At 35.8% G+C, this 23493-nt stretch overlaps 1 protein-coding gene across 7 annotated transcripts in view; it reads right to left on the bottom strand.

The window, feature by feature from the left end:
• The window catches only part of ATP7A (ATPase copper transporting alpha), a 162613-nt gene that overhangs the window by 64145 nt on the left and 74975 nt on the right, over nucleotides 1-23493 (bottom strand). For all 7 annotated transcript variants that reach the window (XM_025985014.2, XM_072743331.1, XM_072743332.1 and 4 more), the window contains 2 exons: nucleotides 11085-11574; nucleotides 9693-10418 (listed from right to left, as the gene is read on the bottom strand). In XM_025985014.2, coding sequence (XP_025840799.1) covers nucleotides 9693-10418; nucleotides 11085-11574 — 1216 coding nt within the window. The remainder of the gene's footprint in view (nucleotides 1-9692; nucleotides 10419-11084; nucleotides 11575-23493) is intronic.

Below are 23493 nucleotides of genomic sequence, written 5' to 3'. Positions count from 1 at the left end.
GGAAAGATTCTTTTCATTTGAGGTATTCTTCAGTTGCATCCTTGTCATTCATCACAATCCACACCTCTAGACACTGTCAATCCATTCCTTTAAAACCAGCATGGACCTAGAGCTCTCATCACTGTTATCTTTTATACTTTCCAGAAAGTGACTTTGAATTCCAGTACTGTCCATCCCAGTTCTCTAGAAAACCTGAACCAACTGAATAAACAAAACATTGGTTATACCAAGTTCTTCGGGGCACCTGGGTGGTTCAGTGGATTGAGCGTCTGCCATCAGTTTGGGTCATGATCCCAGGGTCCTGGGATCGAGCCCCACATCAGGCTTCCTGGTCAGGTGGGAGTCTGCTTCACTCCTTCTCTCTGCCCCTCCTCTCTTATGCAGGCTCTCTCTCTCTCAAATAAATAAATAAAATCTTAAAAAATGAACCCAAGTTCTTCTAGCTATTATCTCTACTGCAAACCCCAGGTAGAGAGTAGTTTGTTGATGGATAGCTCTTATTTTTATAATGAATTTTTATTATCATGTTAATGATTTGCATACTGACATTAAAGTAACTCATGATATAGTAAGTAGAACAAAAAGCAATTTATAAAACAGCACTGCAGTATGATGTAATTTTAAAACTTTTTGTGTATATGTATATATGAGACCATACATAAGAAGGTCAAAATATTAATGGTGGCTATTTCTGAGGAATGGGGTTAAGGTAGGAATAGAATGACAGATGAGGGGCACCCAGGTGGCTCACTGGTTAGGCGTCTGCCTTTGGCTCAGGGCATGATCCTGAGGTCCTGGATCAAGTCCTGCATTGGGTTCCCACAGGGAGCCTGCTTCTCCCTCTGCCCGTATCTCTGCCTGTGTGTCTTTCATGAGCAAATAAATAAAATATTTTTTAAAAGAATGAGAGATGAACACATTTTCTCTATAGACACTTCTGTATTGTTTGAATTTTAAACACTAATATATAGTATTTTTTTACATTAAAATGTCTTTGTGGACAATAGAAGAAAAGGCAAGGAGTAAGTCTGCAGTAATCTTTGTTCTGTGCAAGGGAATATTTGGGGGGTGCCTTTGTGGCTTAGTCAGTTAAGTGTCCGACTCTTGATTTTGGCTCAGGTCGTGATATCAGGGTCGTGAGACTGAGCCCCATGTCAGACTCTGTATTGGATGTGGAGCCTGCTTAAGATTCTCTTTTCCCCTCTCCCTTCACCCCCCCCCCCACAGTGTGTGCAGGCACGCACACGCTCTCTCTCTCTAAAAAAAATATAAAGTATAATAAAATAAAAGTAATATTTGGAAAATCCCTCCATACAATATTTATGCACTGTGGAACAATGGAAGCTCCTATCATCCAGAAGATCCCCCGCAGTCTCAGAAAATCTACCATTCTGTTTGAGTTTATCCCAGCAATATTAATCACCTCCAAGAAGGGAGAAGTTATTCTCTCTAGCACATCCATGCACTTCCAAAGCTAAAGATTTTATACTCTCTTGCAGAGACAAAGAGTAAAGGGGTGACGTGGAAATTTTCAGGCACCTAACTTGTTCTTTCTTCCCCTTGGGCAAAAAACTGGTTCAGGTCTATTTGGCTAGCCCATAGAGGAATCCCTGCATCAGGGCTGGTTTTCAGGACGTTAAAGAAGGCATCTTTTGCAAAAACTTTAACCTAACCATTTAACTCATAAATAATGATATAGATTTCCCAAATCAGTATAGTAATAGCTCTTAAATTTTAATGCACATATAATAACCTGGGGGTTTTGTTAAAATGCAGATTCTGGTTCAGTACATTTAAGATGGAACCTGAGATCCTGCATTTCCACCACTCTTCCAGGTGATGGCACTACAGCCAGTTGGGTTACAGCAAAGGACACTAATCACAATGGACTAGATACTCAATCCCAAAACTAGTCAGTCTCTGTCTTAAGAAAATCAATTTAGAAAACTATACTAATTCATTCAGATTATGAGAGCATTATTTAGAAGACAGATAGAAAAAGTTACCAAATACTATTGTTATCTTAAAGAATTCAAAAAGGAAGTTCATTTGCCCAAAGGAAATAGCTGTGGCTTTGAAAAAATACATGATTTTAATCCATCCAAGAGCTTACTTCATTCTCTCATAATTACTATAAAGACTTAATTTTGAACTTAGATACTGAAAAAAAAGTTTATACTGCTAATTATTTTAGGTCCTGTTCCAGAGTAATTCAGGTATTTCAGGTACCAGAGATAACCCATAATACAATCTGCAATTTTCATACTCTGGTAGTATAGTATTAAAATAAGTCATAGAGGTAGTTCCTTTTAGCTACCTTGGCATGACCTCTCAACAAAGATCCATAAAATTGTGCCCTTTACCCCAGTGAGTGTGGCAACCAGAAATGCAAAAGTTTTCATCTTCCACAGAAGCAGTGCAGGTGTTAAAAAGCCACACTGAATTAAAGGACTACTTTTCTTCAATTAGATTTTCTATAGGCTCTAGCAACATGGCCTATGCTTAAGTGAATTCAAAAGGAAGGAAGGTTGACTTTCCTGCACTTGAGGCAACAATCAGAGAAGATTCCAAATATTTCAAGAAAGAGTTTCCAATCTCATCCTCAAAACTGGTGGGATCAGTGTCTGAAGTAATACGAAAAACAAATACATAATCAAATAATAGATTAAAAAGAATTAAGAACATCATTTCTGCAACATACTCTCAAATGATTCAGAAAAAGTGTGTGTGTCTATGTGTCTGTCAACAGATAATTATAAAACAAATGTGGTAAAATATTAAAAATGAGGGAATCTGAGAGAAATTGGTAAACAGGAATTTTTTTGTATTTTGCAGCTTTTCTGTAAGTTTGAAATTAAAAATAAAAAGTTACAAAACAGGAAAAGAATTTGAGTATTTTTATGCTTTAATTGGTTAGTGAAGACTTAACTTCATATATTATATATCTTTTTAAGAGAATGATGAGATTAATGATCATGGTATAAAGAACCTCCCATGCAAGGGTGGTGCAGTATTTGCAAGTCAATCAATGTGATACATCACATCAACAAAAAAAGGAAAAAAAAACCATATGATCATTTCAACAGATGCAGAAAAAGCATGACAAATTACAATATCCATTTATTATAAAATACTCTCAAAAATGTAAGTATAGAGGGAACACACAGCAATGTAATAAATGCTTTATATGAAAAACCCACAGCTAACATCATACTCTATGGTGAAAAACTGAGTTTGTCCCCCTAAGATCAGGAACAAGGATGTCTGTTCTCACTACTTTTATTCAACATAATACTGGAAGTCCTAGCCACAGCAATCAAACAACAAAAAGAAATAAAGGCATCCAAATTGTCAAGGAAGAAATAAAACTTTCACTGTTTGCAGATGACATGATATTACATAGAAAACCTAGAGTCCACCAAAAAACTACTCATAAATGAATTCAGTAAGGTCGCAGGATACAAAATCAAGGTACAGAAATCTGCTGTATTTCTATGGAAAAAAAACCATATGATCATTTCAACAGATGCAGAAAAAGCATGACAAATTACAATATCCATTTATTATAAAATGAAGCAGCAGAAAAAGAAATTAAGAAAGCAATTCCATTTACAATTGCATCAAAAATAATAAAATACCTAGGAATACACTTAGCCAAAGAGGTAAAAGATCTGTACTCTGAAAACTATAAAACATTGATACTGATGAAAGATATTGAAGACAACACAAAAAAATGGAAAGACATTGCATGCTCATTGATTAAAAGGAAAAATAAGGGCAACCCGGGTGGCTCAGAGGTTTAGCGCCATCTTCAGCCCAGGGTGTGATCCTGGAGACCAGGAATCTAGTCCCAAATCAGGCTCCCTGCATGGAGCCTGCTTTTCCCTCTGCCTGTGTCTCTGCCTCTGTGTGTGTGTGTGTGTGTGTGTGTGTGTGTGTGTGTCTCATGAATAAACAAATAAAATATTTTTAAAAAGGAAAAATAATATTAAAATGTCTATTCTACACATCTAATCTAAGCAGTCTACACATTTAATGCAATCCCTACCAAAATGCCAATAGCATTTTTCACACAACTAGAACAAACAATCCTAAAATTTGTATAGAACCACAAAAGACCCTGAATAGCCAAAGCAATCTTGAAAAAGAAAAACAAAACTGGAGGTATCACAATACCAGACATCAAGTTATATTACAAAGTTGTAGAAATCAAAATATTATAGTACTGACACAAAACAATAGAACAAAATAGAAAGCCCAAAAACAAATCCAGAATTTATGGTCAATTAATATTTGACAAAGGCAGCAAGAATATGTAATGGAAAAAGTCTCTTCAACAAATGCTGTTGGGAAAACTGGATAACTACATGCAAAATGAGGAAACTGGACCACTTTGTTACACTATACACAAAAATAAATTTAAAATGGATTAAAGACCTAAGAAGATCTAAATGTGAGACAGGAAACCATCACAATCCTAGAAGAGAATACAGGCAGTAACTTCTTTGACACTGGCCATAGCAACTTTCTTCTAGATATGCCTCCTGAGGCAAGGGAAACAAAAGGAACAATAACTATTGGAAGGACATCAAAAGAAAAGCTTCTGCACAGCAAAGGAAATAACCAACAAAACTAAAAGGCAACCTACTGAATGGGAGAAGTATTTGCAAATGGCATATCCAATAAAGGATTAGTATCCAAAACATATAAAGAACTTATCAAATTCAACACCCAAAAACAAATAATCCAATTTAAAAATGGGCAGAAGACATGAACAGATATTTCTCCAAAGAAAACATACAGATGGCCAACAGACACATGAAAAGATGCTTAATATCTGTGATTATCAGAGAAATACAAATCAAAACTACAATGAGATATAACCTCACACCTGCCAGGATGGCTAAAAACAAAAACTCAAGAAACAGCAAGTGTTGGCAAGGAGGTAGGAGAAAAGGAACCCTCTTGCATTGTTGGTGAGAAGGCAAACAAGTGCAGCCACTGTGGAAAATATTATGGAGGTTCTTCAAAAAGTTAAATCTAGAACTACCCTATGATCCAGCAATCACACTACTGATTATTTACCCAAAGAATATAAAAATACTAATTCAAAGAGATACACGCACCCCAATGTTTACAGCAGTATTATTTACAATAGCCAAATTATGGAAGCAACCCAAGTGTCTATCGATTGATGAATAGACAGAGAAAGTGTCATACACACACACACACACACGTATATATACACATATATGTATATATACACATATACATATGCATACACACATGAACACACAAAGGAATATTATTTAGCCACAAAAAATGAAATATTGCCATTTGCAATAACACAGATGGAGCAAGAGAATATAATGATAAGGGAAATAAGTCAGAGAAAGACAAATACTGTATGATTTCACTAATATATGGAATTTAAGAAACAAATGAGCAAAGGGGAAAAAAGAGAGAAAAAATTAAGAAAGATTCTTAATTATAAAGGATAAACAGATGGTTACTAAAAGGAGGGTTGGGAGGATGGGTTAAACAGGTGATGGGGATTAAGGAGTGCACTTGTGATGAGCACCCAGTGATGTATGGAATTGATGAATCACTATGTTGTACACCTGAAACTATTGTAACATTGTATGATAACTAAACCTGAATTAAAATTTTTAAAAATAAAATTTAAAAAATAATTCACCAATGAAGAAAAAAACACCTCATATTTCTCTATCTCCTTTAACTTTTACAGCCCACCCAGGATTAGTGTGTCATAAAGACAAATCATGCAGGCCCCTCTCTGTCTGGAAAAGGATTATGGTGATAGGTTGTGAGGCCAGGATCAGCATTGACACTGATATTCAGAAAATGGACAGCCACCATTCTGATGGCATCTTAAACTCTGAATGATCTCTAGCAGAAATACAGAATGCAATCACTTGATATCAACATTTTATCTCAATAATATGGGTCACTGTAGTCACAACTCTATCAGTTCTTTTATGATGACATTCACTGTGCCAAGTTTTTTGTTTGTTTGTTTTTACTTATTCATCATGACCATTAATGTGTTTGTTATGACCCCTAATGGATGTAGGGCACATAACAGGCTCCTGGTAATTATTTGTCAAACAATTAATTCCTGGGGCCCTTGACAATAGTTGGTTAAGGTAAAAGCCATTGTTAATGTTACTGAACATGTTGCATTCATGGATCCTGAGGACTAAGTAGATGATAGACATGGTACAAGAGACTATCAAGTACTCCTGAATTCCACTTATTAGTCTGACCAAAATTTCTCCTATTGCTAAAATATTACATATTTGAAGCCATAGGAGGTAGTTGGAAATTTACTTTTACTCTGCTCACATCTGTTATATAGAAACTCTTAAATGCCATCTTATATTATTTAATATTATCATTACATTAAATGAACAGTGTTAATATAGATTTAATTCAGAGAGTTTATTTATGGAGGTCACTGTGGCAAATTATTTACGCCAGTGCTTCTCAAACTTTAATGTGCATATGAATTACCTGGAGAGCTTATTAAAAAAAATAAAATGTAGATTTTTAGTTAATGAGTATGGAGTGAGTCAGAGAGTATAGTTCTAAGAAGCTCCCAGTGATGGCGCTGCTACTGCTGATCTGTGAACAATACTTTAAGCTGCAAAAATACAGACTCAAATGAATAGGATAAATCCCTTTTTTTTTTTGAAGATTTTATTTATTTATTCATGAGAGACACAGAGAGAGGCAGAGACATAGGCAGAAAGAGAAGCAGGCTCCATGCAGGGAGTCCAATGTGAGACTTGACCTCAGGACTCCAGGATCACGCCCTGGGCCGAGGGCAGGCGCTCAACTGCTGATCCACCCAGGCATCCCAATAGGATAAATTCTAATTTGGGGGTCCAATCTGAAAGTCTGTAAGGTTCCTACTTACAATAATGCCAGATATTAGATTTTATTTTTTAAAAGTATATCACTTTTATACTATATGTGGTATAAGTTGATATGATTTGAGTTCCTAATTTAAGAAGCACAGGAATATCACAGTGTAAGTAACTTGTCTGATTATTAAGGTAAACTAATTTATGTGGTGTCCATTATGCATCATGTATGCCAAATTATTTTAATATAAACTCTGAAGAATAATTCAACATTATGAGTTAGCAAAATGTGAATCAGTTTCAAATATTGTCATTTTGAAAATTTTAAAAATTATAAGCAATGGGGGCACCTGGGTGGCTCATTTGGTTAAGCACCTGACTCTTGATTTCCACTCAGGTCATAATCTCAGGGTTGTGAGACTGAGCCCCGTGTTAAGCTCCACTCCAACTTCTCCCTCTCCTTCTGCCTCTCCTCTCTGCTCACACTCTCTAAATAAATAAAGTATTAAAAATTGTAAGGAATGATAGATACAACTAAATTTTGCTGAAACCAATTTTATTCATTTTTTATGGCTTCCTGATACAGTTTTACTTCAGTATTTCCAACTAAAAATTTTCTTCTGGTTTCATAATTATTTTCTTTTGCAATTAGGGATCTCCCAGGTACTTTGTTCAGACTTTTAGTACCGGAGGCTCTTTAACATTTCAGTATTCTATTTGAATTTTCTAATAAGGAATTATGTGTCTCTTTTTTAGAGCACAAAAACTTTGGTCTTTTGAGATTTTTCTTTATTAAAGTCAGAATTCTAGGTGACAGTGTGAAGTGGTTCAGCCACTTTGGAAATGTATGGAAATTCCTGAAAAAGTTAAACATTCACCCTGTGACCCAGAAATTACAACCCTAGGTATACACTCAAGAGAAAAAAATATATATTCATGTAAAAACTCATACACAAATGTCCTTAGCAGCATTATTCATTAAAAAAAAGTGGAAACAACCCAAATTTCCATGAACTGATGGGGAAACAAAACAAGGTATATAAATACACATATTTATATATTTATATATATACGTATATATTAACTGTAGTTTTAAATTTAGACATTCATATATATATTATATATACTATTTAGCAATAAAAAGAAATGAAATATTGATATATGTTACAAACATAAGATAAACATTTGTGTACCTTGAAAACAATATACTAAATGAAAGAAGTTAGACACAAATGAACAAATATCCTATGGCTCCACTTATATGGTACCTAGAATTGTCAAATTCATAAAGATAAAAAATTGAACAGTAGGGGGATCCCTTGGTGACTCAAGCGGTTTAGCGCCCGCCTTTGGCCCAGGGCATGATCCTGGAGTCCCAGGATTGAGTCCCACATCGGGCTCCCTGCATGGAGCCTGCTTCTCCCTCTACCTGTGTCTCTGCCTCTCTCTCTCTCTCTCTCTCTCCCTCTCTCTCTCTCTCTCTGTGTGTGTGTGTGTGTGTCGTGAATAAATAAATAAAATCTTTAAAACGTTGAACAGTAAATAACAAGGGCTAGGGGAGGAGTGGGGGAAATGAGGAGTGACTGCTAATGAGTATAGTTTCTTCTGGGGTGATGAAAACACCATAAAATTAGATAGTGGTAACGGCTGCAAAACTCTGAATATATTAAGAACTACTGGATTGTATACTTTAAAAGGGTAAATTTTATGGAATGTAAACTACATGTTTACATTAAAAAGTGAGAATTCTATGATTTCCACCATTTGTCATGAATATGAAAAGTAAGAATATTTAGTATGTTTCTGGGTCCTCTTCCAATGACGTTTATCTACCACAATAATTTGAGCATGTGTTTGATATAATTTTTTATGCTTCTCAGTTTTAGTGAGCTTGAAAAAAGAATATAGCTATTTAATATCCTTCATTCTGATCAGAATAGCAAAAGTTAATAACATTATCTGGAAATTAGTTATATTGTTTTTCTATTTTATTTACAGCAAGAAATTTCATTAGAGCATTTCCAATTTAATTCAAGCCTAGGTTCAATTCTAGTTCAAAATAACAAGTTCACATAGGCAAATTCATTGAATATTCATTTTTGGTTTCAGTTCAAGAGCTATCAGGAAATAGACTTTTAGGCAGTTCTAGAGTCAGTTTCATTTGAATGTCTAAATTTGAAACTAAGTTTAAATTCTATTATTTATATCTACCTTTTTTCTTTTCAAAATAGCATTTGCTTCTCTAATAATACATGTATACATATATCCTTGTCACAAAAAACAAAATACATAGGAAAGAAAGTACAATGGAAATAAATATCACCTTTATCCTACTACTCAATATAATAACCACTGTTAAAATTTTAGTTCATGTCCTGCCAGGAATTTTATTCACTTATATACATAAACAATATACACATGGCATAAATCCTTATATATGTGTTTATAAAATTTCGATCATACTGAATATAAAGATTTTTAGCTTTTTTTTCATTTAACAAAATATCTCAGACACTTTCCTGTGGCATTAAGTATCAGTATTAAAATACTGTCATTTTTTATAGTTTTATAACATTTCATCATATGGACATATCATGATTTAATGTTTCTAGTTTTTAAATATTACAGATAATTATGCAAACATCCTTATGCATCTTTGTATGCGTTGCTGACTACCTCTAGAGGACTTACTTCAAAAAACTTGAATTGCAGTGCCTATTACTCACTTATTATTGATGAAAGCCAAAGAATCCAAAATAGGAAATACAAAACATTAGAGGAATCTGAGAAAAAAGTGATAATTACCTGACAAGGCAGCATCAAATCCCATGTCTTCTATTGCTTCTCTCAAGGTTTCTGGAGAGGTTAGTAGAGGATCATACTCAACAGTCCCATTGCCATTTGCAAGAGATACTCGTATGGATTTTACACCTTCCTTTTTTGATATGACACCCTCAATAGACTGCACACAAGAATTACAAGTCATGCCATCAATGTTTATTACAGTTTCTTGAGTCAGAGGATGGCTAACTATGTTCAAAGGAATCTTTTGAAGAGGTGAGCTGGAGGGAGAGTTTGAGGTACTCTCAACTTCACTAGCAATACTAACTCTGTATTGTCCTGGTGATATGGCCTCTATTGCTTTTCTCAAGGTTTCTGGAGTGACTAAGCTTGCATCGTACTTTACTATGGCAGATCTATTCTCTAAAGAAACTACTATGCTGCTTACATATTGGAGTGTAGATAAAGCACTTTCAATATTTAACACACATGATTTACAATGCATGCCATCTATAATGAAAGTGACTGTTGAATCACTGGTATAAGATGGACTCCTTTGCTGAGATCCTTCTGAGGATTTGACTGGTGTATTCTTTAGGCGTTCTATATCAATAGCTCCCAATTTCAGGTACTTGGGCTGTTTTTTGACGAAGGCTGGAAAGCCCACAGCTTCAATCTGCTTTTTTATTTCCTCTATTGTTATAAGATGAGGTTGATAAACAATAGTAGCTTCTTGGTTGTCCAGGGAGACTAGTTAATAAAAAGAGAAATATTATATCAATACCACACACAATTGTTTCTCTGTCTTTGTTATCATCATCCTTTAAGATATTTCAGTTCTTTTCAGAAAATGTTATTGACAACAGACTGGAAAAAAAGCAAAAACTATGACCACTATATCTATAGTCTCCAAGTTTCCACATGCCTGAATAGAAATGCATTAGAGGTAGAGAGGACCACATGCATGTTGCAATAAAAACCCTGAAATCCAGGGATGCCTGGGTGGCTCAGTGGTTTAGTGCCTGCCCAGGGCGTGATCCTTGGAGTCCCGGGATCGAGTCCCATGTTGGGCTCCCTGCATGGAGCCTGCTTCTCCCTCTGCCTGTGTCTCTGCCTCTCTCTCTCTCTCTCATGAATAAATAAATAAAATCTTAAAAAAAAAAACCTGAACTCCATGAACTGCCACTCAAGCTACTTTTTTACTTGTTTAATACTCATGTAATTTTCCATTATAATCATTAACTTTACCCACATCAACCCTGTGAATACCCACATTGTACCCAGACTTCAATGAAACAGTAAGTATTCTAGTCCACTGGGGCCAAAATCCATGCTCAGGTAAAGTAAAAACCTCAAAGACCAAAACAGAAAACTAAGCTCACAAGACAATTAAAAAAATAACACAAGATATATTACCTTTAATTCGCTGAACACCTTGCAGCTTCCCAATTTTTCCTTCAATGGTGCTGGTGCATGAATGGCAGGTCATCCCTTCAATTTTCATCTTCAGCATGACTTCACCTGCTTGAGCCATACTGTAATCTTCACAGGTTCCTGATTTTTTCTCCAGAGTTCTAATATCTAAACTGAGATCTGGAAGCAGCTCTATTATCTGATTGGCATTCACTATAGAAGGGATTAATGTCACCACTATAGTTCTTTGCTGAGGAGAAATTTTAATGTCTGTCACACCCTTGGTCTTGAGCAATGTGTTTTGGATATGATCCCATGGCAGAGCCAGTGAACCAGCAACAGTCAGAAACACAGTATCAGTTAAAACAGGGAGAGGATTAGGATTGTGGAGAACAGCATCAAAGCCCATGTCATCAATAGCTTCCAGTAGGGTCTTTGGAGTCTGTAGTTTAGGGTCATAAATAATAGTTGCATTTTTTTCTTCCAGTGAAACCTTTTGGAAGAAAATTTCAAAAGTCCGTTTAATTACATTTCATGGCCTAGAACTTAAAAAATTGCAATCATCATATCACATTCAAGAAGAATGCAACAAATAATTCAACCTGGGAGTTTCTCTATTAGTTCTCTTCTTTACTATTCTCTTTGGAAAGAAACAGAAAATGTTTCCTGTACTTATAGGAATTATAAAATTATATGTAGGTGTATGTGACTCAAGTACTAATTGTGCACTTGAAACATACACATCGACAAACACACCCTAGAATTTCACAACAGAGTATAAACTCCTTCTTACCATCTCCTTTCACAAATTATTCCAATACTTCACACTCTACCAATTCAAAAGATAATAAAAAAAACAGGATCAGTTGCAGAATATAAAAGGTGATATGAAGTTTAAATTTTAAGATGTTCAATTAAGATAACTTTGGAAGAAAAGATATAAACATGCTAGTTTATGATTAAAGGTAGTACTGTAAGATTTTGTAGCATATATTCCTATAACTTTCTAAGTTACTACAGCCTAATATTACTTTTATTCAAAATAAGAATATGTTTATTGTTTTGCCTGATTCAATGATAAAAATAATGACTGGATTCCTAAAGCTGAGCTACTATATAATTTTACTACTACCATGACTGCATTGCATATCTTTGGCTGACAGCTTACAAAAGTTAATGATATAGTCATACACACAAACACATATGTACAAACACACAACTCCTGGGCTGGGAGTCAGAAGATTTGAGTTCCATAAAAAATTCTCCACTTCGGGCACCTGGGTGGCTCAGTTGGTAGAGCATCTGCCTTTGGCTCAGGTCATGATCACAGGGTCCTGGGATCGAGCCCCATGTCAGGCTCCCTGCTCAGTGGGGAGTCTGCTTCCCCCTCTCCCTCTGCCTCTCCTCCTGCTTGTGCTCTCTCTCACTCTCTGTCTCCCTCAAATAAATAAAAATCTTTTTAAAAATTCTCCACTTATTAGCCAACCACACTCATTAATTATGACATCTGAAAAATGGGGAAATATGCCCTATAGTCTTCTAGGGTTGTTATAAGGATCATATGAGTAAATAAAAAGTAGTTCTTTGCAGCAGTGAGTTAAAGCTAAACACTGAACAACTAATATTTACCGAGCACTTATTATATGTGCCAGGAACCAGGATTCTCAAGACACAAAGCTGAGCGTGACACAGTCACAGGGAACAAAACTAGAAAAGAAAATACAGAAAACAGACATGTATTCATCCCGGGAATATGGTTCAGAAAAGGCTCCTTAGGGGAGCCTTTTATTATCTCCCTTAGGGGAGATCTTCATGTAAAAGGACAAACAGAAATCAGCAAGGATGCATGAGGGAGGAATTCTAGACAAATGGAAAAAGTAGATAAAGATCATAAGCAAAAGAATTAGGCAACTAATTTATTATGGGGCCCCTTTTATGCCAATAATGGTTTGTAATAGGGAGCTATGAAAAAGTTACACAAGGGAATGACATGATTGTTTTAGCATTTTAGAGAAGAATCATTTTGGAGACACTATAGAAGATGTGTGTGGGTGGAATGGAGTGACAGGATGGAAGATCAGTTAAGAGACTACTGCAATTGTAATACTGATACAGAGAAGATGGATATTAAGGCATGAACACTGGGGAAGAAAAAGGGGGCATTTCCAACATATATTTGGTGCATTTGCAAGGGCAAGAACTAGTAAGGAGATTATAGAGAATAGAGGAGATGATTACGATGACTTATATGTTTATGGTTTGGGCCAATAGATGGTGTTGTCATTAACTATTATCAGAGAGAGAGGAGGAAAACTGGAGGACGTTAAAAGGAAAACTGGAGGAAGTTAAAAGTGGAGGGAAAAGAAAGATGACAAATTTAGTTTTAGATTCATTGATTTTGAGAGGCAAGAGGGTATTAATGTTCTAAAAGCAGTCAAAATATGGGCATTATTATTATTAATACTATCATTTTGGATTCCTGGTGAAAACCTTTGTTCTATAAATAAAAGCAACCCAAAAATATAATTAAAAATAATTAAGAGTCAGGGCGCCTGGGTGGCTCAGTCAGTTAAGTGTCTGACTCTTGATCTTGGCTTGGGTCTTCATCTCAGGATCATGAGTTGAAGCCCCATATTAGGCTCCATGCTGGGTGTGGAGTCTACTTTAAAAAAAAAAAGTAACTGAGAGTAGGAAATCTCACTTTAAAGTGTCAAAAATAGGGATGCCTGGGTGGCTCAGTGGTTGAGCATCTGCCTTTGGCTCAGGTTGTGATCCCAGGGTACAGGGATCAAGTCCCGCATCAGGCTCCCTGCAGTACCACAACAGTCTGCCTATGTCTCTGCTTCTCTCTGTGTGTCTCATGAATACATAAATAAAAATGTAAACATTCAGGGGCACCTGGGTAGCTCAGTTGGTTAAGCACCCGCCTTTTGCTCAGGTCATGATCTCAGGGTCCTGGGATTGAGCCCCAAGTTGGGCTTCCTGCTCAGTGGGAAGTCTGCTTTTCCCTCTCCCTTTACCCCTCCTCCCAACTCATGCCTGCTCTCTCTCTCTCTCTCAAATAAATAAAGTCTTTAAAAAAAATTTAAACATTTGGGACACCTGGGTGGCTCAGCAGTTGGGCATCTGCCTTTGGCTCGGGATGTGATCCCGGAACAAGATCAAGTCCCACATCGGGCTCCTACATGGAGCCTGCTTTTCCTCCCTCTGCCTGTGTCTCTGCCTCTCTGTGTCTCTCATGAATAAATAAATAAAATCTTAAAAAAATTTAAACTTTCAAGCTAAGGAAGAAGATAGTGAACAGATGAGGGGTAGGGAAGGAGGGGCAGCACAGGGGACTATAGTGTCATGGTTGTGGTGATAGTGAAATGAATCTATGTACATGTGTTAAAATTCACCGAACTAAAAAAAAAAAATAATAGAACTGTATACCAAAGAAGTCAATTTTACTGTATGATAATGGTTTTAAACAAAAAAATTAAGATTAAAAAACTCATTAGTTGTATTAGCTAAATTTCAAGTGTTCAATGGCCAATGTAGCTAAGTGGCTGCCATATGGTACTGGGTCTATATAGAACGTTTCCATCATTGTAGTACATTGCATTGGACCATACTGCTTCAGGCTCTAGTATATTTTATGATAAAGTACCAAACTTTTTTAAAAGGGTGGGAATTTTTCTCTTTATGTTTAAATACACATTATATGGTTTTTTAAAGATTTTATTTATTTATTTATTCATGAGAGAGAGAGAGAGAGAGAGAGAAAGAGAGAGAGAGGCAGAGACACAAGCAGGCTCCATGGAGGGAGCCCAATGTGGGACTCAATCCCAGGATTCCAGGATCATGCCCTGGACCAAAGGCAGGCGCTAAACCGCTGAGCCACCCAGGAAACCCTATATCATATCTTTTTAAAAAGATCTGGTTTCAAATAATTTCCACCCCCTCAAAAAATGCTAATTTACCAACATGCCCAATGAGAAACTATTCTTAAAACTGACTATATAAGCAAACCCACTTTCTCACTACATGGTTTGCTGTAATTTCTACTGCATTAGCTTATATTCTAATTATAATAGACATAAGGAGATAAGGAAACTAAGTATATAAAATACTACATTAAAAAGTTATATTACCCTATGTTGTTTTCATGCTGTAGACTAAAAACATTTCCTCATTTAGTAACTTCTATTTGTGTGCTTTAAAGCTGGCCAACCACCCTTAGCACAAACAAAAATGTTCCCCTTTTGAGTAACGTCACTTAACTTTTCCTCTGAATGTTAGATATCTAAGAGTTAGATATCAAAAAGTCATAGAAGAGTTAGATATCAAAAAGACTTTTCAAGCCTAAAGTCTCAAAGGAAACAAAAACAAGCAGCACCTCTGTTTCTTTTAAGAGGAAATTCATATAGTGATTATCACAATACTGTTCTAGATACCAAATCGTTAGGCAGGAAGCTTAAAATAACATTTATTTATTCAACAAATATTTACTAGGTGCTTATTATGTGCCTGGCACTGTGCTAGCTGCTAGGATACAATGGTGAGCCCAGAAACTGCTGGTAGCAATATGATTCTGGGTCAGCTTAACCCTTTCACATTAACCCTACCAACAGATATCACCTCCACCTATTTACCACGTTATTCCAAAGTTTCATCAGCCTGTCTTGTTCTCTCAATCTTTCATTAAGAGCCAATGCTGTTAATTACACTACTAGGAATTTACCCCAAATATACAAATGTAGTGATCCAAAGGGGCACCTGAACCCCAATGTTTATAGCAGCAATGTCCACAATAGCCAAACTTTGGAAAGAACGGAGATGTCCATTAACAGATGAGTGGGGAAAAAAACAGATGAGTAGATAAAGATGTGACATATATACACACATACAATGGAGTATTACTCAACCATCAGGAGGATAAGATCTTACCACTTACATCAACATGGATGGAACTGAGTATTATGCTGAGAAATTAAATAAGTCAATCAGAGAAAGACAATTATATAGTTTCTCTCATATGAAGAATATAAGAAACAGTGCAGAGGATGATAGGGAAAGGAAGGGAAAAACGGAATGGAAAGAAATCAGACAGGGAGACAAACCATGAGACTCTTAACTATGGGAAAGAAATTGAAGGTTGCTGGAGGGGAGGTCATTGGGGGGATGGGGTAACTGGGTGATGGGCATTAAGGAGGGCATGTGATGTGATAAGCACTGGGTGTTATATGCAACTGATGAATACTGAACTCTATATCTGAAACTAATGATGTTCTATATGTTGGCTAATTGAATTTAAATAAAACAAAAAAAGAACCAATGCTGTTTTTTCTATTTTCATAAGAACTATTTTTCCATTAAATCAACAGTTCCTCTAAAAATAAACATGTAACAGGCTACAAATTATGAATGTGACTTGTAGGAAGGACAAAAAGAGGAAGACTATTCGCTGTATTTAGATGAAGGTAGAAGTGGAAGAGAAGAAAAGAAAAGAAATCAAAGATACTCTGTGGCCTCATAGCATTAACAGTGGAGTAAAGGGGTGCTAAATGCCCACAGGAATTGTAAAGATCCATTATTTTAATGAGTATGGTATTCTTTACTGAAATGTTTAAAACATGAAATTCAAGCACAGTATACTTTATCTGCATGTGATTTCTATATAATTTGCTCTCAAGTAGGATGAAAGCTAGAACTTTGGACAAGTTACCCTAACTTAAAGGACTTCATTTTCCTAAGAGACCAGTCTAAAGCTTACTTTCTTACATTTTCTTTTTTTTTTTTTTTTTTTTACTTTCTTACATTTTCATAACAACTCAACATAAAAGTAATCAGAGGTTTTTCAGACCTTGAAAGGATTCGGTCATTTTATATAGACCAAAGTCATTAAAGTGAAATGATTCATCAGTTATCTTGAATTTCTAATATATTTGATTCACCAACCACAAATAGTTTTGACTCAACTAAAAATTATTTAAAATACATAGGAGACACTAGTCATGCATGGTGTCCTCCATCATGAGTCCCCGTAGTGTGGCCTGACATATCCACAGCCCTGAGGGGAAACTTCTTCTGCCCTGTCCCAAGCCTGGCTCCCCATGGGCTCCGTGATTGCCCACCACCTCCCCACCTCACAGAAGCAGGTTATACAGACTCCTCTCCTCTCATGACCATTTGCAACTCTTCACCAGGGGTCTTCAGCTGACAGTAATGAAACCTGAAGGCCCATGCAAGAAAGGGTAACATTTTTATTTTGAAAGTGAGGTTTCCACCATTTGCTTCGACGTGGATGAAACTGGAGGGTATTATGCTGAGTGAAGTAAGTCAATCAGAGGACAAACATTATATGGTTTCACTCATATGGGGAATATAAAAAATAGTGAAAAGGATTATAGGGGAAAGGAGAGAAAATGAGTGGGAAAAATTAGAGAGGGCGACAAAACATGAAAGACTCCTAACTCTGGGAAATGAACAAGGGGTAGTGGAAGGAGAGGTGGGCGGGGGGATGGGGTGACTGGGTGACAGGGAATGGGGGGGTACTTGGCGGGATGTGCATTGGGTGTTATACTATATGTTGGCAAATCGAACTCCAATAAATAAATAAATGAATAAATAAAACGTAGGAGACACTGGGTGTTCTACTGTATGTTGGCAAATTTAATTTATTTTTTTTAATTAATTTTTATTGGTGTTCAATTTACCAACATACAGAAAAACACCCAGTGCTCATCCCGTCAAGTGTCCGCCTCGTGAACACAGGCAACACCCTTTTTGAACTTGGCAAATTTAATTTAAATAAAATATTTAAAAATGAATGAATGAATAAATAAACATAAAATATATAGGAGGAACCTGATATAAATTACACATTTTATAATACAAATTCTATTATTATTTGTTGAAAACAATATTAATCAAGCGACACTCTACTTTGATGCTTCAATATAGGGTACTGAAAACTAAAAGTCATTAATATAAACTGTTCAGTACTAGCACAAAAATAGACACAAAGATCAATGGAACAGAATACAAAACCCATAAATAAACCTATGCTTATATGGTCACTGAGTCTATGACAAAGGAGGCAAGAATATACAATGAGAAAGAGACAGTCTCTTCAATAAATGGTGCCAGGAAAACTGGACAACAACATATAAAAGAATTAAACTCGATCACTTTCTAACACCATACAGAAAAATAAGCTCAAAATGGATTAAAGACCTAAATGTGTGACCTGAAATCATAAAAATCTTAGAAAAGAACACAGGCAGTAATTTCTCTGACATCATCCATTGCAACATTTTTCTAGATATGTCTCATAAGGCAAGGGAAAGAAAAACAAAAATCAACTATTGGGATTACACCAGAATGAGAAGCTTTTACATAGCAAAGGAAATAAACCAACAAAACAGAAAGGCAACCTACCAAACGGGAGAAGATATTTGCAGATAATACATCCAATAAAGGGTTAGGATGCAAAATATATAAAGAACTTATCAAACTCAACACCAAAAAAAAATCCAAATGAAAAATGGGCAGAAGACATGAATAGACATTTTTCCAAAGAAGACATACAAATGGCCAATAGACACATGAAACGATGCTTCAAGATCAGTGATCATCAGAAAAAATGCAAATCAAAACTACAGTGAGATATCACCTTACACCTGTCAGAATGGCTAAAATCAATAATACAAGAAACAACAGCTGTTGGCGAGGATGTGGAGAAAGGGGAAATCTCCTGCATTGTTGGTGGGAATCCAAACTGGTGCAGCCACTCAGGAAAATAGTACAGAGATTCCTCAAAAAGTTAAAAATAGAATTACCCTATGACCCAGCAATTGCACTGCTAAGTATTTACCCAAACAATACAAAAATATTAATTCAAAGGGATTCATATACCCTGATGCTTACAGCAGCATAATCTGTACTAGCTAAATTACAGAAATAGCTTAAGTGTCCACTATCTGATGAATGGATTAAAAAAATATGGAACAATGGAATATCACTCAGCCATAAAAAATGAAATCTTGCCATTTACAACAATATGGATGGAGCTAGAGAGTATTATGCTAAGTGAAGTAAGTCAGTCAGGAAATGATAAAAACCATATGATTTTACTCATATGTGGAATTTCAGAAACAAAACAAATGAGCAAAGAGGAAAAAAAGAGACAGAGACAGAGACAGAGAGAGGGCAGCCCCAGTGGCTCAATGCTTTAGCGCCGCCTTCAGCCCAGGGCCTCATCCTGAAGACCCGGGATCGAGTCCCATGTCGGGCTCCCTGCATGGAGCCTGCTTCTCCCTCTGCCTGTGTCTCTGCCTCTCTCTGTGTGTCTCTCATGAATAAATAAAGTTTTTAAAAAAAGAGACAGAGAGAGAGGCAAAACAGGAAACAGACTCTTAACTATGAAAAATAAACATAATGGCTACCAGAGGGAGGTGGGTGGGAGGATGGTTTAAATAGTTGATGATGATTAAGGAGTGGACTTGTTGGGATTAGCACCAAATGTTGTATGGAAGTGCTGAATTACTATACTATACACCTGAAAGTAATAATACACTGTATGTTAACTAACCAGAATTTACATAAAAAGCAGGAAAAAAAGAATATTGGACAGTACAGATTTCCCATAAAACTATTCCTTTACAATATCCCCTATTATTGCTTAATGTATTACATTAGGTGTGATACATTTGTTAAAATTGATTAAAGTTTCTATTTTACGAAAAAAATTCAAAAACCAAATTTTATAATTTTTTAAGTTGTAGCATTGTTTTTTCATACACTAATCTGTAAACTGAGTGCATTAGCAAAATTTTCATTGCTAATATATTATCATTTTGTTCAAAAATTATAACTAATGCATAGTTATTCACTATGAAATATTTAAATATAAAACCATACAAGGAAATAATGAAACTCTCTATCCATACCATTCCTCCACTGCTAGTTTTTTATATTGAATTTGACCTTTTTTTGAAATTTGGGATAAAGTTCAACTAAATCAGAAACCTAACCCTCTTCGAATAATCGAATAATTGACTCTACATCTTCATGGATGGATGATTACCACCTAGAAATTATATTAAGCAAAATGCCGGTTTTACTCTAATACAGTGTTTGAAAAACACAATGTTCAAAGCTCTATCATTTGTCATAGCAAAAGTTAGCAAATGAAGAAAGTCTCAAATTGAAATAAAGATTCAGCTCTATATGCTGATATGGCACAATCTTTTTTTTTTTTTTATGGCACAATCTTTAAGATGTTTTTGCTAAGTGAAAAAAGCAGAGCAGCCTGTGTGGCATAGCAGTTTGGCACCTGCCTTCAGCCCAAGGCGTGATCCTGGAGTCCTGGGATCAAGTGTCGTGTTGGGCTCCCTGCATGGAGTCTGCTTCTCCCTCTGCCTGTGTCTCTGCCCCTCTCTCTCTCTCTCTCTCTCTCTCTCTGTCTCTCTAATAAATAAATAAAATATTTTTAAAAAAATAAAAATAAAAAATAAAAAAATAAAAACTACTGACTTTTGTTCCCTAGAGGAACACAATTTGTGTTGCTATCTAAATCTGTGCTTCATGAATTGTAATCCTGAGACCCCAAATAAATGCTTTTATTTTAGTTCTTCCTCTTTTCTCAGTGGACATATGCTTTCATTTATATAAAAGGATATATATAGATAGATATAGATAGATACACATATATACATATAAACCATTTTACATTCATAATCTATTTCCGGAAGGATACATACATTAGCAAACTAATAACTGGTTTCCATTGGGAGGGGGATTTTACTCTGTGTTACTTTTTCAATTAAAAAAAAACTGTTGGCAAATCGAACTCCAATAAAAAATATACAAAAATTTAAAAATAATAAAAAAATTAAAAACCTGTTATGTATATCAACTATACTTAAATTTTTAAAAACCAGTTAATTTTAAAGGGGGCAAGGAATGTATTGGTCCACAGGATGAATTTGGTAACTGCTAGCATCTAGGTGGCCATTTTTTAAAGGATAATCTAAATTAGGTGTATGGACTGCAGCCTTTACCTCAGTAAAGGGAAAAAGCACTCAAAATGTTACCAGTATCAATTTCAAGGACAAAAGTAATTTGGTAATAAGGCATTAATCTTTGGAGTCATCCAGTACTTATATCTAATTAAATTTGTTTTTACATTTCCACTTTCAAAAAGGCCAAATGATTCCAGAGAAAGACCTTCATATCATCTGCCCATTTTTACCCTGAACAGACCACTAGAGTGATTAAGTTAAACTTTGGGTTAATCTCTTTAAAGTCTCCAGTCTTCACACTGACAAGACAAACAAGAGTATTATACTCATTTATAAACTTCACAAGATAAGACCATTTCCCAAAATGTATTTAAATGCTGATGCTGCAAAGAGAAATAATCACATTACTTCTACTTATTACAAAATTAGAGACATCTTGACTATTCAACTCTCCTTGAATTCTGTTAAAGCTCTAATCTGTTCCACTGTAGCATTTTTTCAATAAAACAACCCCACTCAATTTAAGATCACAATTACATTACCTCATATCGGGGTTTTATTCCAAACACAAGAGCTCCTTGATTTAGTTGAAAAAATGTCCTCTTTAAATCTGTTTTCTTTCTTTTTAAAAAGATTTTATTTATTTATTTTAGAGAGAACATAAGTGCATGCTCCCGTGCCCACCAGCCAGGAAAGGAGCAGAGGGGGAGGAAGGGGGGTAGAGGAGAAAAAATTTCAAGCAGACTCCCCACCAAGTGGGAGCCTGAGACAGCTCTATCTCATGACCCTGAGATCATGACCTGAGCCAAAATCAAGAGTTGGACACTTAACCAACTGAGCCACCCAGGTGCCCCATCAAATCTGTTTTCTAAAGTGACTGCACATTAGTCTTAATGGTAATCTCAGCTATAACTATGATCCAGAAATTTGAAACCTTGAGTTCTTAAAAAGTAACCAATAGGGGCACCTGGGGGGGCTCAGTGGTTAAGTGATCCTGGGGTCCTGGGATTGAGTCCCTGTGTGGAGCCTCCATGCTCAGCAGGGAGTCTGCTTCTCCCTCTGCCTCTCTCTGCCACTCTGTGTTTCTCATGAATAAAAAAATAAATAAAATATTTTAAAAAGTGGGATCCCTGGGTGGCGCAGCGGTTTGGCGCCTGCCTTTGGCCCAGGGCGCGATCCTGGAGACCCGGGATCGAGTCCCGCGTCGGGCTCCCGGTGCATGGAGCCTGCTTCTCCCTCTGCCTGTGTCTCTGCCTCTCTCTCTCTCTGTGTGACTATCATAAATAAAATTAAAAAAAAAATATTTTAAAAAGTGACCAATATTTAACATGTTGAGTTGCATTCTGACTATAAATTATGTTTGCACAGGAAAATTTTCTATGTAATGCCTAGAAAGAAGTGAATCCACCTTTTTTAAAAAAACTTTTATTTTTTAAAAGATTTTACTTATTTCTTCATGAGAGATACAGAGAGAGGCAGTGACATAGGAGCCTGATGTGGGACTTGATCCCAGGACTCCAGGATCAGAACTTGAGCCAAAGGCAGACACTTAACCACTGAGCCACCCAGGTGCCCCATAAATCCACCGTTTATGGCCTCTGAAATGCAAACATTTTAAGGGCTTTCCTTAAGAAAAATAACACAAAACTATAAATAACAAAATTCAGTACAAAAGTAAATATTTCAAATGAGTAACAAAATCACAAGTTACAAAGTTTAGAAAGCTGCCAAATACCATAAAATCCTGATATACCTATTTTCTTTTCCTATGTTTTCATGTATATTCTCCTATTTCATTTCTTTTTAAAAAAATTATTTATTTGAGAAAGAGAAAAAGAGAGAGCATGAGCGGGGGGAGAGGCAGATGGAGAGGGAGAAGCAGATTCCCTGCTGAGCATGGAGCCCAATGCAAGGCTGCATCCCAGGACCCTGGAATCATGACCTAAGCCAAAGCCTGGCGCTTAACCAACTTAGCCACCCAGGCACCCCTCTCCTGCTTCATTTAACAATAACTTTGTAAAGGCATTTTCAAAAAGAGAAAAGAAAGATAATTTAGCTATCCCTGTATGTCAAAATATATTTTATTAATGATAGCTTAGTAAAGTTCCTTTCAATATCACAACTAGGTATTAATAAATTTTTAGAGCTGTTGTCAAGTTTGGGAAAACTATCAAGTTTTTTTCATATGTGTACTAGAAAAGTTCAGAGAATTTCAGAGAAGTTTACTTGTGTACTGATTAGTATTAAATACTCTTTGAATTGATAACAATCATTTACCATTTTTACACTGGACCCTACATTTTTTAAAGATTTTATTTATTTATTTATTTATTTATTTATTTATTTATTATTTATTTATTTATTTATTTATGAGAGAGTGAGATAAAGAGAAAGAGAGAGGCAGA

This window comes from Vulpes vulpes, chromosome X, assembly GCF_048418805.1.
Source record: "Vulpes vulpes isolate BD-2025 chromosome X, VulVul3, whole genome shotgun sequence".
Classification (NCBI taxonomy): domain Eukaryota; kingdom Metazoa; phylum Chordata; class Mammalia; order Carnivora; family Canidae; genus Vulpes; species Vulpes vulpes.
Note: the sequence above shows the minus strand (reverse complement) of the source record. Positions and strands in the feature narration are given on the sequence as shown.